This window comes from Calidris pugnax, unplaced genomic scaffold (assembly GCF_001431845.1).
Source record: "Calidris pugnax isolate Ruff unplaced genomic scaffold, ASM143184v1 scaffold62, whole genome shotgun sequence".
Classification (NCBI taxonomy): domain Eukaryota; kingdom Metazoa; phylum Chordata; class Aves; order Charadriiformes; family Scolopacidae; genus Calidris; species Calidris pugnax.
Window position 1 is genome coordinate 216,620 of NW_015090782.1, and position 16,888 is coordinate 233,507.

General features: G+C 36.8%; 1 protein-coding gene across 2 annotated transcripts in view; it reads left to right on the plus strand.

The window, feature by feature from the left end:
• Positions 1 to 16,888, plus strand: part of LARS2 (leucyl-tRNA synthetase 2, mitochondrial) — a 128,668-nt gene that overhangs the window by 56,402 nt on the left and 55,378 nt on the right. For both annotated transcript variants that reach the window (XM_014960599.1, XM_014960591.1), the window contains 3 exons: positions 3,251 to 3,311; positions 10,452 to 10,541; positions 14,542 to 14,685. In XM_014960599.1, coding sequence (XP_014816085.1) covers positions 3,251 to 3,311; positions 10,452 to 10,541; positions 14,542 to 14,685 — 295 coding nt within the window. The remainder of the gene's footprint in view (positions 1 to 3,250; positions 3,312 to 10,451; positions 10,542 to 14,541; positions 14,686 to 16,888) is intronic.

Sequence of the window (16,888 nt, forward strand, 5' to 3'; positions counted from 1 at the left end):
TAGACCACAGAATTGGATGTTATGTTCCCCAAATATTCTTTAAAATGAGTAGAAAATTATATAAGTAAACATTAATTTCTATAAATTACTCTGAAACTACTCTTCCTTACGTGAAGCTGTTTGTTGTGCTCTGGGTGCAGTAATCTAGCTGTAGTATCTTTGTGGACCTTGCTCCATTTCCTCCTTTGATAATGCTGTTTAAGTTTTTTTCATGCTTCTGGTCCCATGGTCCATTTCCTCCTTTGATAATGCTATTTCTTTTAAGTTTTTTTCATGCTTCTGGTCCCATGTTATGATACTTGATACTTTTCCAGATAAATATGATGGCAACTGATTTCACTTGGGAATAATGCATGAGTACATTACACACAAATTATGAGCTATTTATGCTCATTTTTAAAAATTTCCTTCACGTATAGTTTAGATGAGAATATTTGTGAGAACCAGTCAGCATCCAGACACAAAAATCTGGTTTTGTTCTTTTGAGAGTCTGAAACATCACTGTGCATTGTGTTGTGGGCTGTCAGTTATGTTGTAGTATGGTCAGTACATGGATGATTTCTGTCTTCCTTCAATAAACCAACTGAAGCTCAGCTGTAAAACACATCTACGTACCTGTTACATCTGAGTGCCTCGTTTTTGACTCGATTATGTTGATGGGACCTTCATCATGTAGAGCCTCATCGTGATCCTTACCTACATGACAACTGAGGCACAAAGTGAAAGTTGTTGTTTTGAGACAACAAGGCTGACATTATGTACTTACTGACTTCAGAAGGGGTAGTGTTTTCCCCTTCTCTCTACTACATGGTCCATCCTCACCACTTGTCCTGGCTTTGGCCCTCGTAGGACATCTTGTTGAACTGACTCAGCTTGTTAACTCAGCAGAAAGCCATTCTGCCAGCTGACTGGGTTGAACTGGCTCAACAGAAAAGCAGTGAGCATGTGGGGCAGAGAGACTGTGATAGCAAAGTACCGTTTCAGCTTGGCCTCTCTCCTCTAAGCAGTTTACAAAGTGAAAGTTGTTGTTTTGAGACAACAAGGCTGACATTATGTACTTACTGACTTCAGAAGGGGTAGTGTTTTCCCCTTCTCTCTACTACATGGTCCATCCTCACCACTTGTCCTGGCTTTGGCCCTCGTAGGACATCTTGTTGAACTGACTCAGCTTGTTAACTCAGCAGAAAGCCATTCTGCCAGCTGACTGGGTTGAACTGGCTCAACAGAAAAGCAGTGAGCATGTGGGGCAGAGAGACTGTGATAGCAAAGTACCGTTTCAGCTTGGCCTCTCTCCTCTAAGCAGTTTGTCAGGGTCATACCAAAAACTGTGGCACAGCCTGAGCTGAATCTCTTCTGCTACTTTCTGTGCTATTCTGGTTTTTGTTTTTTTTTCCTCTTTTCTTGTCAATAGGTACATATTGTTCCATGCGCCTGAAGCAGTTCAGCTGAGAGTTACAAGTACAAGATGTTTTGTATGGGAAGAAAAATTTGCTTTGAAAATTTCCTTAGTACTGAAAAGAGTGAATGTCTAGTTTTTAGAGTTAGATAACAATATTAGAAGAACAAGCTAAGACAAGTTAGCACATCGTTATTGGGACTGATTATAAGAACATCCAAATAGGAAAATTAATTACATACTTTTTTTTTTTTTTTTTAAATTATGCTAAGGAAGGGAGTTAGTTCATCATAGTGGGAGTTTAAATTCTGACCACTGAAGTAATTTCTGTCCTCTGTTTTCTCCACTGTCCCTGTCCTGAATGTTTGTCACGCCTGCAGCAGGGATGACTGAACTGCATGAGAAGCTGTGATGGTGTGATAGCAACCTGATGTGTTTTAGTCATCCCTGGAGCAGAGCCAGTCACCCATGTAAGGAGGAGTGTGCTGTAAGCATTTCAATGGGCTTCATTCAGGAGTGAACAACCATGTTTCAGAGCATCATAATTTTCTGAAAAGGTGATTTAAAGTGAGCTCCAATTGGCTAGTACTTCTTATATTCTCAAACTCAGGAAAAAAAAAAAACATAAAATTGAAGATAGAGTTACTTATACAAAACACACAGAAATGTTTGATAGTATTTAGTTAGTGGCAGAAAATACACTCAAATTTGATTTATTTTTTTTTGTATTGGTGCAGCTCATTTTGAGTGGGACTTTAGTATAAGTAGTACTGCTGAAAGTATGGTTTCTCGCAGTGGAAGCTGTGTGTCCCTAAGAGGACTTGCTGGTGTACCCCTACTGATATTACCCTATTGGCAGACCTTTTCTAGTGTCAGTGGGGCTCTGCAGCTGTTAGTGCTGGATACTTGCATTACTCAGTTGTTCAGCAGGGCAAGTTTGTTCTGGATCAGAGCTAAATGCTTGGTTTCATGACTGTCAAATTAGTCACTGTGAGAGGATAGGTGATACTTTATCTGACATAATGCATTTTAGTAGAAAGTCTGTAAGAAACTTTAAGCAATTTTAAGGTATGTGAATGAATTTGCACCAGGTCACTAGTTAATACAGTGTAATTGTGGGTATTTTGGTAGACTGTATTTAGTGCATTTTCAAACTAAAACTTCACTGTATATTCTGATGTATCTCGTTTTACAGTTTTAAAATAATCCATCCAAGGTCTATCCCTACCATTTCACTGTTGACCTAAGTTTATCTATGACTGTGCTGCCACCAGAAGTTTAGGGGTTCCTTGTCAGCTCCCAGGATATATGTTCCCACCACCTCTTTTGTGCTGGCTCAGATGTTTTTGCAACCACTGTATTGGTTTGCTCAGCCTGTTGATCAGAGGGAAGCAAGAAAACTGGTGGGGGTTTTCTAAAAACTTTTTGTAGGACGTGTTTACAGTTGAATGGGTAAGTTGATTCAACTCATCTTATAGCACACAATCACCAGAGCCAAAGCACAATACAGCCAGGATGGCATTGCCAAAGTAAAGCAGAATTAAGCTGTTTGCAAAAATGTGTCCTACAGCATCATGAAGATTTCAGGAACATTTCCATCAAACTGCAGCACCATATTTGCTTTCCAGTTATGCTCAAATCAGGAGAACAAAAATCATTGTCTTGTGCACACAGCCATTGAAATTGAACCAGAATGCACTAGGGACTTTTAAAATTATTATTTAAGATGAGTATTCTGATGGTTCCTCGAGTTTCACTATTTATGAGATACTAGTGTTTAGAGGTTAACTAGCGCTTTTGATTTCTCAGAACTTTATTTTTAAGTTAATAAATTTTTCCATTTTTATTTTGCAGTAATATTCAACACATGAGGGAACAGTTTGATGCACTAGGTCTGTCTTTTACATGGGAAAGGGTAAGATTTTCTTTTTTAAGCATTGTTGCTTCATTGTATGATGGAACATTGAAGAACATGGGATTTCACTATGTTATTTATGACAATATAGAAGACTTTGAAAGTTACCAGTTTAAGTTGTTAAACTGTAAAATTACACTTGAAAAAAGCGGGAAAGGGAGCTGCTTTCTGGCTTCTTATCAAACTTCTCTTACTTTTGACATACTGACATCATCTGATAACCTCAAGGTTTAAGAGAATTTTTAAAGTAATTTCAGTTTTGCATTTTGATTTTTCTCTCTGCTTTTTCATCTCTTTCGAAGTAGCAATTTTCTGTGTTAGAAGTTAGGCAGTAGTCTAAATAGATATTTATGAAGTAGCCTTCATAAATAGCCTTCATGCCTTTGCGTTAAAGTACGTATGTTCTAAGGAATTAATTTTTTCAATGTGTATGTTTATTATAATATACTTAAGGGTTTAGAGCTAGTAACTTGAAATGATGTTTTAGTTATGTTATTCTAAATCTGAGTAAGTCCGCATTTTCATAGGTGTTCATATCGTGACAGTTTTGGAAAATAGAAATTTTATTTAAAACACTAATGCTTGAGAATCAAGTGTTCACCTTAAAAACCTTACCAAAATGATCAGACATAAGCTAATGTCATTTTCAAGATTAAAAAAAATAATTTTTGAAGCAATTGTAAGGTTATTGCATTTACCAGTGAATGAATGTCAGTCACTACCTTTATATTCTCAGCAATAACCATTGCTTATCACCTTAATATGATTCTGAATAGAGTGATGGAGATGCTAATCTTGGATTTTTATAGCAGCATTGTAGATCTGAAAAGGAAAAAGATTAGTTTTCTGGCAGTCTGAGATCTGCCATCTCTTTTCTTTAATCTTGAAGGTGAAGTTGTTTATTTTTATGTCATACATCTAAAAACCGTATTTCATCGTGTCATATATATGGCAAGATTTTCAGTATAAGCCTTTTTAGTAAGATTTTCATTTCCTGATAGTGAAAAGGTTGCTCTGAAAATAAAAGGTTTGTTGTGGAAGGTTTACTGCACGCATTCTTGACAATTATTTTCTTATATTTAAGACTGTTAGTATCTCTGAGATTTTCTGTATGTGTAATACAGCAATACTTCAGAACAGTGAAGTCATATGTGTAGGCTGTATTATGGAACACGCCAGAGTTGAATGTTGCGGAGTAACTTTCAGGAAAATTAAGAAAATTCATTTCTGTATATGGACTTTTGTTTAACCCTTCAATTCTGAAGAAGAGATGGAGAACTGGCAGTACCGAAAACCATGGCAGGAAGTATAAGTATAGAGGGGAAAGCAATTTCTCATCTCTGTGCCTGTTCTTTGAGGCTTACCTTCACTTTTCACTTACACTTCACTTTACCTTACTTTCACTTGGTTAATGAACTTTCAGAAGTCTGTGAATTCTTGTGGAAAGGGCTGTGATGCTCTACTAAGTTAATTTGAACAGTTGTGTAATTAAAATAATTCCGAATGCTCCAGGGGCATGTAGTTTGTCGGTTTGAAAGGTAAGATTTTTTAAAACAGCTAAGAAGTGCTCCTTGAAACACAATGAACTTTGGAGTTTTCACTCCTTAGCTTATTAGTTAAGTTTTTTTGTACCTAGAAAGCCTGCCTTATTAACTGAACTAAGAGTAACCTGAGTGGTAACCATTAGAAATAGATGTGTTTATTCATTGCAAAAAATGTATGATGCCTGAAATATATCTGTATGGCATGATCTCCAAATGCATGGATATTTGAGCTAGCTGTGAAGGAACTACCTTTGGAAGCAGAACAGCTAAGAATGTATTTTCCAGGCTGATAAAGCCTGCTTCTCTGCAAGGCTAATTAGCCTGGGCAGAGCATCTTACTGCCTCGCCTGCCCTGCTTCTGGGCTAACTCAAGCATCTTGGCCCAGCAATGCACTGCACTGTGCAGGTACTTATCTTAAAAGTGAGGTGAGAGGTTTTATTTTTATTATTCTGTACTTGAATGGCACTAAATCAGTCGCTTACAAAATACCATGACAATGCAAACAAACCTACTAGCATTAGTGACTCCTATGAAAAATGCAAGAAAAACACTTTTTGTATGGGTTAGTTTCATTAACTAAGACTATTGTACAAAACAAGAGATTGTTTTTCATTTAGTTGCATTGGTGTTGCTTAAATGTGCTCCTTGGTTGTGCTAGAGCATAGTACCTAGCAAATACATGCTAGAGGGAACCCATTCCCTTACCTTAGACCCCTGTTTTAATGTGAATTGCCTTTTTAAAGTGCAGACCTTTTATGTTAACTGTCCTCTGTGGCCAGCTTAGAGTATATGCCTAGATGACGTGAAGAAAACTTCAGTAAATTTTACCATTTTACAAATGTTAAGGGGAAAGAAGTGGGAGAATAATAAAAAGTAAATTTTTTATACCTAGTGCACGTAGCTGTGCTAAAGGAGCTGGCTACTTATAAAATCATGTCTGGTGTTCAAGAATGCCCTGTCCTGGAATATGAAGGCCAGTTGTAGTTTTATTGCTTGGTAAAATTATTATGGACAAATCCCAGTGCACCTGGGATGCTAGAAGTTTTCTTTTATTTATCTGTGTTTTTTTCATTGCTCTGTCTGTCTTGCAAATCAAAACACAAAAGGATTTTTGTGTTGTAGCAGTCAGTGAAATTACTTAACCACTAAGGCGCCACAAATAAGGCATTATTAAAAACTAATTAGATTGCTTCAGATTAGATTACAAAGACACTTGAAAATTACTCTTCTAAACAGAAAAGCAAACTAAAAATGTAATTAAATGCATAAAATAGCTCTGTAGGTACTTTGCTTTAGCGTAGTTTTGAATACTAAGAGTGATCTGTTATGTTTTCCCTGAAACATGTAGATATTCTAAGTGCCTCAAGTAATAAATGTAATTTTAAATCACTTTGAAAATGGTGTGATTTTGGGGAGACATTTTTTTTGAAATAATAAAGAAGATAGAGAACATTTCTCTTCTGAACATTTATGTTTGTCAGAGCCAAGGTTAAAAGCTGCAGTTTGAGGATGAAAGAAATGTCTCTGAAAGACATTAAAAACACCTGGGAAATAAAAAACGTTGTGGTTATGTTTTGTTTTTAAGATAACAGTAATTTGGGCATTCCTGGTGATCAGATTTCTCACTGTCCCAGACGACATAGCAAACTGCCTGCCACTTCTTTAAAACACGATTTTCAGGGGAATTAGGCAATATAATTTTCAAAGATTAATATAATCAGCCACAAGAAATGGAGAGTGTGTAGCCTTTTCTCTTTCTTTTGCTAAGGAGTGCTGTCAGGCTGAATGCATGTTCCCAGTGAGCCACCAGTTCACCACGGTATTATCAAGCTGTAACTTCTAGAAGGTAGCTCCTACTGCCAGCATTTTTTAGTCTAAATGATTCCTGTGTGCCAAGTGACATAATTTTTTGCATAAGAATAATGTTCCCCTTCTGCTTTGAACATTAAAAAAGATGAAATCTTTGGTAGGTTTTCTTTGTGTGGGTTTTTTACTGTTTAGTTTTGAAGTTGTCATTCTTGTGCAGTGCCTGAGCATGCGTAAAACTGTAGCAGTAGATAAAGGATTACCTATTAAATTTTCTTTTTACCCACGTATCAGTGATAATCAGTCACCCTACTTGTAATGAAATAAAAAATGAAACCATTGATACAAGGCTACATTTTTGCAGGAAAGATATTCATGCTCTAAAATGTAGACACTGCGTGACGTTTGTATTTGTAGCTGAGAAAGCATGGAACTTAAGGGACCTTGAAATACAAATATTCAAATAAATTTAGAAATGTAGTTTGGTCTAGCTTTAAACCCCTGAAAATCAAATAATTATACTTCCAGGTGAGGTGGTACACGGCCTTTAATACCAAAATAGGCAAATAATAGGTTAAAGACTGTTTAATCTTCTCAAATAGATATTAAAAAAATCCATTCCGATTTTTTCTCCTTATCACCTTTTTAATAAGTACCACGTACAACAGGGGTGTCTTCAGGATAGCATTAGACTGTGCTAGAAATAAAATTCTTAGTAATAAACTAGGAAATTACTTCTCTCCAGCCTAGTTATATGTTAAAATTTGGCGGATCTTACAACAAATAAACACTTTTATGCCTGCAAATGTTACTTAAAAAAAAAAAGAGTCATGAAAATAGCTTAAAGATGTAACCTTCTTAAAAAAAAAAACAACAGACCAAACCAGTTTTAGGTTCGGAGCTACATATTACAAAGTTGTAAGAATGGAACAGATTTAGAACAACTGATGAACTATAAAACAAGGCATTCGAAAATTAGTTTTTCTTTTATATATATTTCATCTTTGTAAAAAGGGCTTCTGATTTTTAGTGTTTATTTTAACTTTGGGGAAAATATGCTAATATCCTGTCTACATATATATATTCTCTGAAGTGCTTTATGGTATGGGTTCTGTATGTATGCTGTTATCCTAGTGCTCAGTTCACAAATGAGAAGCAGCAGGTCACATTTTTTGGCAGGGTGGAAGGGCCCCATCGTGCTATTTTGCAGACCCTTTTATAAACCCTTTTCTGTGTTTCTGAGTTAAGTCAGTTCTGTTAATGCACTGCAAATCCTTGCCATGCTCATAAAGTATAAATAGGAATGTTAACATTCACCTCAATTTAAGCATGATAGCAGTCTAATGGAAACTTTTTACCAGACGTTATTTATTTAATTGAGAACAGTAACTGGTATACATGGAAAATTATTTTTCACCTTAAGTCTTAATGTGCTAAGTGGTAGGAAAAAAAACAAAACATTTTGAGATTGACAAGAGGTTGCTGGCTTGTATCAGGAACTCATTTCACTTGATAGTGATGTAATTTTTCTTTCTTTGTTAACTTCCAATGTGGCTTCAAACTTTCGTGGTTATAAAGTTAAATGATGAGCCTCAGTCATCTTTTTGCAGCCCAGTGACCACACAACAGATTTCCCCCAGTGATAACAGTCTTCTGTGTTTCTTTCTGAGAGATGTCACCTTACAACTTGTGAGAGAGCGTGGACATGAGAATCTGATCCCAGGATTTAGCTTGTACCGTGTCCTAAACGTGCCTGTTCAGACTGAGAAACATCATCTCTTTGTGTTTCAGTTAAAGCACGTCTGCCATTCAGGACCAAAAGGACAAACCTCAGTCCATTTTACTATTTTTATTTGAGAACTTGCTCCAGTTGTCTTACCTGTTTGCCTGTTGCTTGCATAATTTTATATACCAAAAGGGATCGTGTCTCTTCGTTTTTGTCTCTGATGCTGCAGTGATGAAGCTTTGATGCCTGTGGTGGCATCACACTGGCAGAAGAATTCCACTGTGTGGAGAAGCAGGGGAAAAAAAAAATAGAAATTATTAAATGAATAGCGTTTAGTTGGAGAGATGGAAATCAGACTTCTATCAAGTGTTTTTTTCAGTGCAGAGCACAGGGATTTAATCAAGCAACTGTTTTTCATGACTAAGTCTTTGCATGCTGTGCTGAAAACTTGCCATTAAATGTCTCTTTCTGGTCTTGAAAGCCTCTTATACATACTTTTGAGACATATCTATTCAAAGGTCATATTAGTTGTTCAAAGCAGTGTTTCAGCACTGGAATATAAAGCTGTAGAAAAAGAATAAAATTTTTATGCTGGAGTGTTTCAGATGTCATTCGAGTAGCAGATGATATTGCCAATGCTGTGTGTAGAGGGATGCTTAGATGAGAGGAAAGCCTGGGTGAAAGACATTTCACATTTGGAGCTATTTCAGGTAGTTGATAACTATTTGCAAATGGAATAAATTTTGTCAGTGGCTTGCTGTCAGCCCTGGAACTCTGAAATCAAGAGACGTTCTTGTTGATTTGAAGTTCAGCGTAGGAGTCACCTTCCCCTCCAGTAAGTACAAATGCGGTCAAACAGAAAGTTTGCAGAAACGTTTCTTCTTTAAACAAGTGCAAGTTAAACAGGAGAGCTGTTGAGGAGGGAAATGTGATCTGTTTATTGTCACATATTTATGATATAATTAGAGCTTAAATACTGAGTTACACAGTTGTTTTCACTTTGGCCAAACTTTAAAATACGTGAGTGAAAGTGTATGTGTGTCCCTTGTGCCTGTAAAACACTGTGTTTGTGTAGAGAAAATTGGGAGTCTATAATCACGTAATTCTGTAGTCATTTTTACATATTGAGATGTTTATTTGAAGTGCAGTTTGTTTTTTTAAGAACAAACATTTGAAATACGCTACTCTGTAAGCAGGTGGTAAGTTGGTTTTTAATTATTAGAGTTCACAAAAAATTATAAAATGTGTGCAAGTTTAAAAAAGCTATCCATTGTCTTGTTACCTGCTGTTCTCTTAACATCCGTTCCTTCTTTTTATGTTGTCTTTCATTTTTATCTGTCTTTACTTCCCACTTAGCAATCCCCCTCGTTTGTGACATCTTTCATGACTCTTACCTTTTTCTCCAAATGTTAACCCAGAGCATTCTCCTACCTCGAGCTGGCTCGCCTTTTGAAATGGTTTCTTATTTGACCTGTGATTGCATGATGGCAAGTCTTTCATCTTGAAGTTTAGAGTCTTACCCCCTATTCCTTCCTGGCTGCCCCGCACGCTCGCTGTGCCAACGGCCTGGGTTCCCCAGTGCTGTGCTGCTGCCCTCCTCCTCTGCCAGCTGCTTGGGATGTAGCTCTGGCAGCCAGCCCCCAGCTGCCTCCCAACACCCCACACTCTCTGGTCCTCCTTTTCATTGCTGAGCAACAGAGAAAAAGGCAACGTGGCTGAGATGACTTCTCCGACAGAGTTCTACTTTCTTCTAGTTTTGCTGTTTTCCTGATTAGGGAGCTGTGGTCGTTTCCATTCATCTTCTGTTCTTATGTCTATCAGCATTGGTATTACAGAGTTCTTAGAATCCATGTTAACAGGGAAACTTGTCTTTGCACATCAAACCCACACAAAGGGTTTTTTGTACAGGTGAATATCACTCATTATAAACATTACCCAAAACTGCATTTATGTTTTCTCTGTAACGTATATTATGCACTCCTGAGTTAATTGTTTAAGTTAAAACACTGTAACAAAATGCTAAGTATAGCTTCAGGAATTTTTATTTTATCTCGTTCCTGCAGGAGATAACCACTTGCTTACCAGAGTACTACAAATGGACACAATATCTCTTTCTTAAACTTTTTGAAGCTGGGATAGTGTATCAAAAAGAGGTAGGTACAAACTTTCACCTTTAATAATTTGCAAGTGTACTAACTCAAGTCACTCATTATGTCAGTGGCACATTTCTGGATCATCCATTCACGTTCATTAAGTGGTTAGCTATTTATTGTGCTCTATTGATTTTAGATCACTGCAAAATATAATGAATTTCATATATAACTGAATGTTTTACATAGGTAAATTTCATGTGTAACTAACTAACATGAGTGGGTATTGTAGCGAGTCAAAGCAGAAACGTTTATTGTCAGTGATTTACATCGAAATGCAGGATCAGAATATAGCTACTATTAGTTTATTTAATGGCTTTAATATAGAATTTTCTAGGTCTTAACCTCCCTCTCATTTGAGATAAGGTGATCATGAGGAGTCTCTTCAGCAGCCAGATTATTTAACTGTATAACATTACTGTAATGCTGTCTCAGAACTGATAGGATTGGATTGGATAGTTGGAGATTATACATCCCAATTCCTGGACCCTATTTGTGATCTCTAAAATATTACAGAAATATTAGATGCAATAAGACTATCACCACTATTTTTCTGTTAGAGTAAATTAGGAAAATATGACCATATAATATTTTTTTAAATCGGGCTATGTGTAAAGGAACGAGTTCAGTTAACATTTTAAGCAAGAGGTGAAACAAAGACGTTAAAAGAGCCTTCCAAAGAACTTGCTGTATAGCCAAGGCAACACAGTTCCACAATACCTGAAGAGCTACACCTAAACAAAGCTGCAATTTAGTGAATGTTTCTAACTTAAAATGGAAACTAAGATTTATTAAATATGCTTTGACATTTCATTTGTATTCTATGGAAACCAGAAAACCCTGTAGGATATCATTAGTGATGTAGTCACTATTCTCTGAACCCAGAGTAAGAGGCTGATGGTGCAAGGTAGCATTTGGATTGGCAGGGTGTTGCTGAGCTACTTCTATTTCCATTGGCAAGATGTACTCAGAGTTCTTAAATGACAAACAGCAAAAAGATTCAATATTTGATGTGTCCTAACATGCAGGGTGGGAGGAGGTGTTTCTTCCTTTTTTTCTGTAATTATTTTCTGTGTTTGCAATAAAAAGAAAAAAATCCCTAGCTTTGCCATAACAAAGCTATTTTTATCTGTAAATTTGTTTGCTTGACAAGTGATCCCAGGTGAATCTGAAAAGCACAAGGCTTGCTGCTTTGTTAGAAGCAGGGATGATATACAAAGCAAATTTTGCATGCAGGCTCTCAGTGCTGCAGGATCCTGGAGGTGTTTGGGTACCAGTGATTGAATCTGCTTCCCTCTTAAGAGTCAAGGATCAGTTTGAGGACTTAAGTCAGCATCTGTCAACCTGCAGGGGATGTAATCTCTGGTGAATATAAACCAGTTGCTTTTTGGCAGGAAACAGATGGCAGAGATAGCCCATTACCCTGGGTCCCTTCAAGCAGTAACATATACTTAAAGCATATATTTATCCCTTGTCTTCAGCCTACCTGCAATACACATTAGGCAGTACTTTTGCACAGCTTGATGTCTCCTGTCTTACAATTTCATTTTGGGTACAAGGACATAATTCATAGCCTTACTGTGGTGATAAAAATAATATATGAAGAGTGTTAGTCCAGTTAACGATCTATTCCAGGGGTATGTGTGTCTGGCCAGAAATTACACTGTCAGGGAGACACAGACTCGGTATGTCCAGGAGCTGGATTTAGTGAGAATTAACAATGTCTGTCTGGGTGGTGCAGTATCCATAGAGGGCATTTTCAGTCACCGAAGCAAAATCCTCTCTCTCCTTCCCGCAGTAGTGATCTAGTCCATGTACTGTAGAGGTTATTGACCTGGCCAGATGTGGCTGTCTTATTTAGGTTGAGGTTAATTTCTGCCTAGACTCTGTTGATTATTTTGATTAGGTATTTGTAGACTGTAGTGGAACCATAGGCATCAAACCTGGAGATAAATACTTACCCTACCGATACCTGAGGTTAGATGAGATGAATCCTATCTGGAAAGCATACGGTCTACATTGGTGTAGAGAGGAGTTCTACATAATTTGTGGTTTCTATACACTTTTGCATTGTTCCTGTTTGTGTAGATGACGTTTAGTGGCTTCCTGGGGCCCTATTTTCAGAGGCTGTCATTGTCAAGAAGTTGCCTGTGTGAGGTGCAAGTAGGAACTAAGAATTTAATTTAATATCCAGGTTCTGGATATTATTGAAAAGGCTATGAGAAGGAACAAAATGCAACTCTAAAAATTCACAGACAAGGCTATTTAGTAATGGATTTCTCAAATGCGTATTTGCTTTGTTTTGCGTGAGAAATCTTCCGGTTATAAATCACGAGAATGTTACACTAAATAATTATACTCATATAGACCAGCTACCTTCTAAAATTTTCATCATAAATTCAATCCAATATCATCAAAACAGAAACAGTATTTTTTCTCAAGTTTGAGTCATAGCCAATTTAAGACAAGCATATGCTGATACTGCTTTATGCAACTGGCATTTTATTACTTGTTAATGTTACCTGATTTATCTCTCTTTAGCTGTTATTTTAACTTTGTAGTAGTGTGGGATCTTTTTCAGAACTTACAAATTAAAAGACCGTTACTTTAGAGCCGACTTCATAATGTGTTATATCATTACTAAAGAATTTGTATGTTCTGAAAGTCTAGAAAATTGATCTGTAGTAGTGGAATATAATGATTGCTTTTAATTTCCCAATGAATATTCAGAAGCCTTTTATAAAAAAAAAAAGTGTTGTTATTGGTAGGTAACGGATAAAAGGTAGGCAAACTGTAAAAAGTTTAAATGCCAGTGACACTGTAAGATGGGTAAAATGGTTGTGATATTTACTATTTCTACATGTAGCATATTTAAAATGAAGCAGTGTCAGTTGTTTGGAAACTGGCGCATTTCAGAAGGTGATCAGTGATAGATAAAATGTAAAGTGAGTAATATGAGGAAAGGGTTTAGGTTTTAGATTGAGATACGGTCCTCCTCCTACCCAAAGAGTGCATTTGAAATTTTCAAATAATGTTTAATGTGTGAAACCACTATGGAGCTGGACTTAACTGTTTTTTCAGTCAGTCTGATTTAACTTTATCTCAAATACTAAATAACACTCAAAATAATGGACTACTTTTCTTTATCGTTTTGATTATTTTTATATTTTTTTCTTTATGTCCATTTTTTCAAATTAATGTCTAGCATTGAATATCACTTCTGAAATGAACCATTAGGATTCTTCTGTGGTCTTAGATTCTTTATGATAAATGATCAGCTAAATTGTTCAACACTGTGGGGGACGAGTTGGATTTTTGCTTCCTCCCCAGTATGATATGTCTGGTATGTCAGTTAGCCCTCACAAGGTTTGTAATGTTGAACACCAACATTTATTTTGCTTTAAATTTTCTTTAATGTATTTGTATTGATAAGGAAGGATGATTCCAAAAGTAACTCACACAGTTGACAATTTATTTGTATTGATAAGGAAGGATGATTCCAAAAGTAACTCACACAGTTGACAGAAGTTATATGCAGAAAGTAGCAACTCTTTCACTTGAAATATAGTTGACCGCTATAATACTTCTTTGGGATTCTGTCCTCTCAGGTTGGAGATCCTCAGATATTCATCCCTCTCAGTCTCCCTCAGTGGTTTTGGAGTAGTGGTGTACAGTTTTTAAGCATCAGACTATGTAATTTGCAGTATAGTCAATTGGAACTTACCTATTTAATATTCAAGTGTCAGCCTGTCCAGCTGCCTTGATCAATCAAGGCAAATGCTGCCAATTGCGTTCTTGGGGGTTTTGAGTTCTGAGAAGATGAATATTCAAAACATCTTCAGTTGGGTCCACCTCACTGATTGAAATGAATGTTCTAAAAATGTAAGAAACTAAGAGGCCTAAGAAATGTTTGTAGATAATTCTCTTGGTATCTGAAAAGTAAGATTGTGGTTTTGAAACAGCTGCTAAAAATATTTTTTTCTTCTTGCATCTTTTTTTTTAGGCCTTGGTTAACTGGGATCCAGTGGATCAGACTGTTCTAGCTAATGAACAGGTGGATGACAATGGTTGCTCATGGCGTTCAGGAGCAAAAGTGGAACAGAAATACCTCAAACAGTGGTTTATCAAAACTACTGCTTATGCAAAGGTATGAGAATACAGTTTTTAGAAATTATGGTAGCACTTAAAAGAATTGACTTTTCATCCAGAAATATTAATGAATATGGGTCTTCATGAATGTAGTCTTCTACATATGCATGTTTGTGTAATATATAATAATATATGTGATCTATCCCTGTGCGTGTGTGTATATAAAAACTATTATCCCTGAAGTCTTTCTGTTCATATCTTTAAGAATTCAAAGTAGTTGGTGTGGGATTTTTGAAGAAATCAAAAAGCAGAAATTAGATGTGAATGAATGAATTCTGCATTCACACGTTGTCATCCCATATTTACTGTCAAGTGCTTTTCTGCATATTTTGAATGTACAGCTGTGCAGGCTTTTGAACTAGAAACTTGTTCATGTAGTCAACCTGTTGGACTTATGGGCATGGAGTACTTACAAGCAGTGGGGTACAGCCTGTCACCTTGCGTTCATTTCCATGTCTGAACCATAGTTCTTTATTATTAACTGCTCTTTATTGAAGATCATCTGGACTTTCTATTGTACTTCCCACTCTACTCTGTTTGATTATCTGTAATTTAAAAAAGATTTTCAGATTATTTAAGCATCCTTTTCTGTTAGGAGCTTAAATTTTGATTGTGATGGGACAGCGTTGCTTCCACACCTAGGAATTCTTCAACAAAATTTTTGGGTTTATGCTGTCTGAGTTGAAAGTATAGACTTCCTGTCTTGTCTGGGTGAAGTGTTTATTCCATCCAAGTGTTCTGTGTATTGAGACTTCAAGTACGGATTGAGAAAGTTATTTCCAAGAAAATGTTAAAAATTCACTTTTTACTCTTTTCCTGAGTCTCAGGCTCAAGAGACCAAATTTCCACCATCATCCAGGGAGAAGAAATCCAGGTCTCACTCTAGATCCATTCATAATCAAGACCTTAGCTGTGTTGCCTGATGCTTTGATTCCACATACACAGAGAGGGTGCTTCAGTTGAATGTTTTCTGATTGTGCTGCCTGTTCTGGCAGTAAGGAGAGAGCATTTGCTACAGCTGAAGGAAAAATGGAGCTTGTCTGCACAATCACTAAATGATCACAACATTCTGAGCTTTTTATTGGTGCTCTTGTCATCAGATTTCACGATGACCTTTGTGATATTTCAGGGTCTGCCCCAATTCACTTTTCCCCTCAATTTGAGGCTGGAGCTTCACTGGAGTTTCTACTTTTACTGATACATCTTTTGTCTATTGTCTTTAGAGAGGTTGTAGGAAGTAATGAATGTTATTTCTAGGCTGTCTCCATGCTTGCACCAAATCACTATTTACTTATCTCCCTCTTAAGAGGGGTGAATCAGCCTTAAATTTTTACTCATAAAGACTAAAGGACAAGACTGAGAAGCTTTTCAGTAACCTTGGAATCACCCTTTGCTTACAGGATTATTACCTCTTGCTCAATAATCACCCTCCTCTAGGGAGGAGGATTTATCTTTTGTCTTTAGTCTCTGACCTAAGAAATGTCATTACAGGAAATGCATCCGCTCTTGGGATGATCACATCTCCCACATATCGTTCTCCAGGAAGCAGGCTTAGCTGATGACAAGGAGGAACTTGTGTGTTTCCCCCAAAGGTGTCTCAGGAGACTGCCATATCCCGTACCTACATGAACAGCAAAAATGCAAACAACCCCTTATTCTTGAACATCTTAGTGGCATCATAAATGAGAGCTGCTTCTACTTTTCGTTTGGGGGTGAATGTTTATATCAACCTCTACAAAACCTTTAAGCGTTACTAAAGAGGACTTCTGAGTATTCTACAGATCTTTGTAAAGGTTTCCCAAAATTTTGTTGCGTGCATGATTGATATTCTGTATGGTCTATGCTAGCTGTCACAACCAGGTCCATGAATGATGCCATATTGCTCCCAAGTGCTTTGGCAGGCATTGCCTTCTTGTGCTCCCACTTCTTGTACAGTGACAGATGCTACCAAGTATCAGCAGGTGGTTTGGATTTTCCTTTTCACTCATCCTCCACTGACTCCCATTTTTGTTGCTGTGGTTCTGGCACATTTTGAACAGTCTCACTGTACTTCTTTTGGCAAGGGCTTTAAACGTTTGGTTGTAGATGGGGAAAAAATTGCCTTTTTTTTTTTTTTTTTTTTTTTCCCCCAGACCTTCAAAAAAAAAACAATGTAGCAATTCTTAATTTCGGGTAGAAGGAAAAAAAAAAAAAAAAAAGCC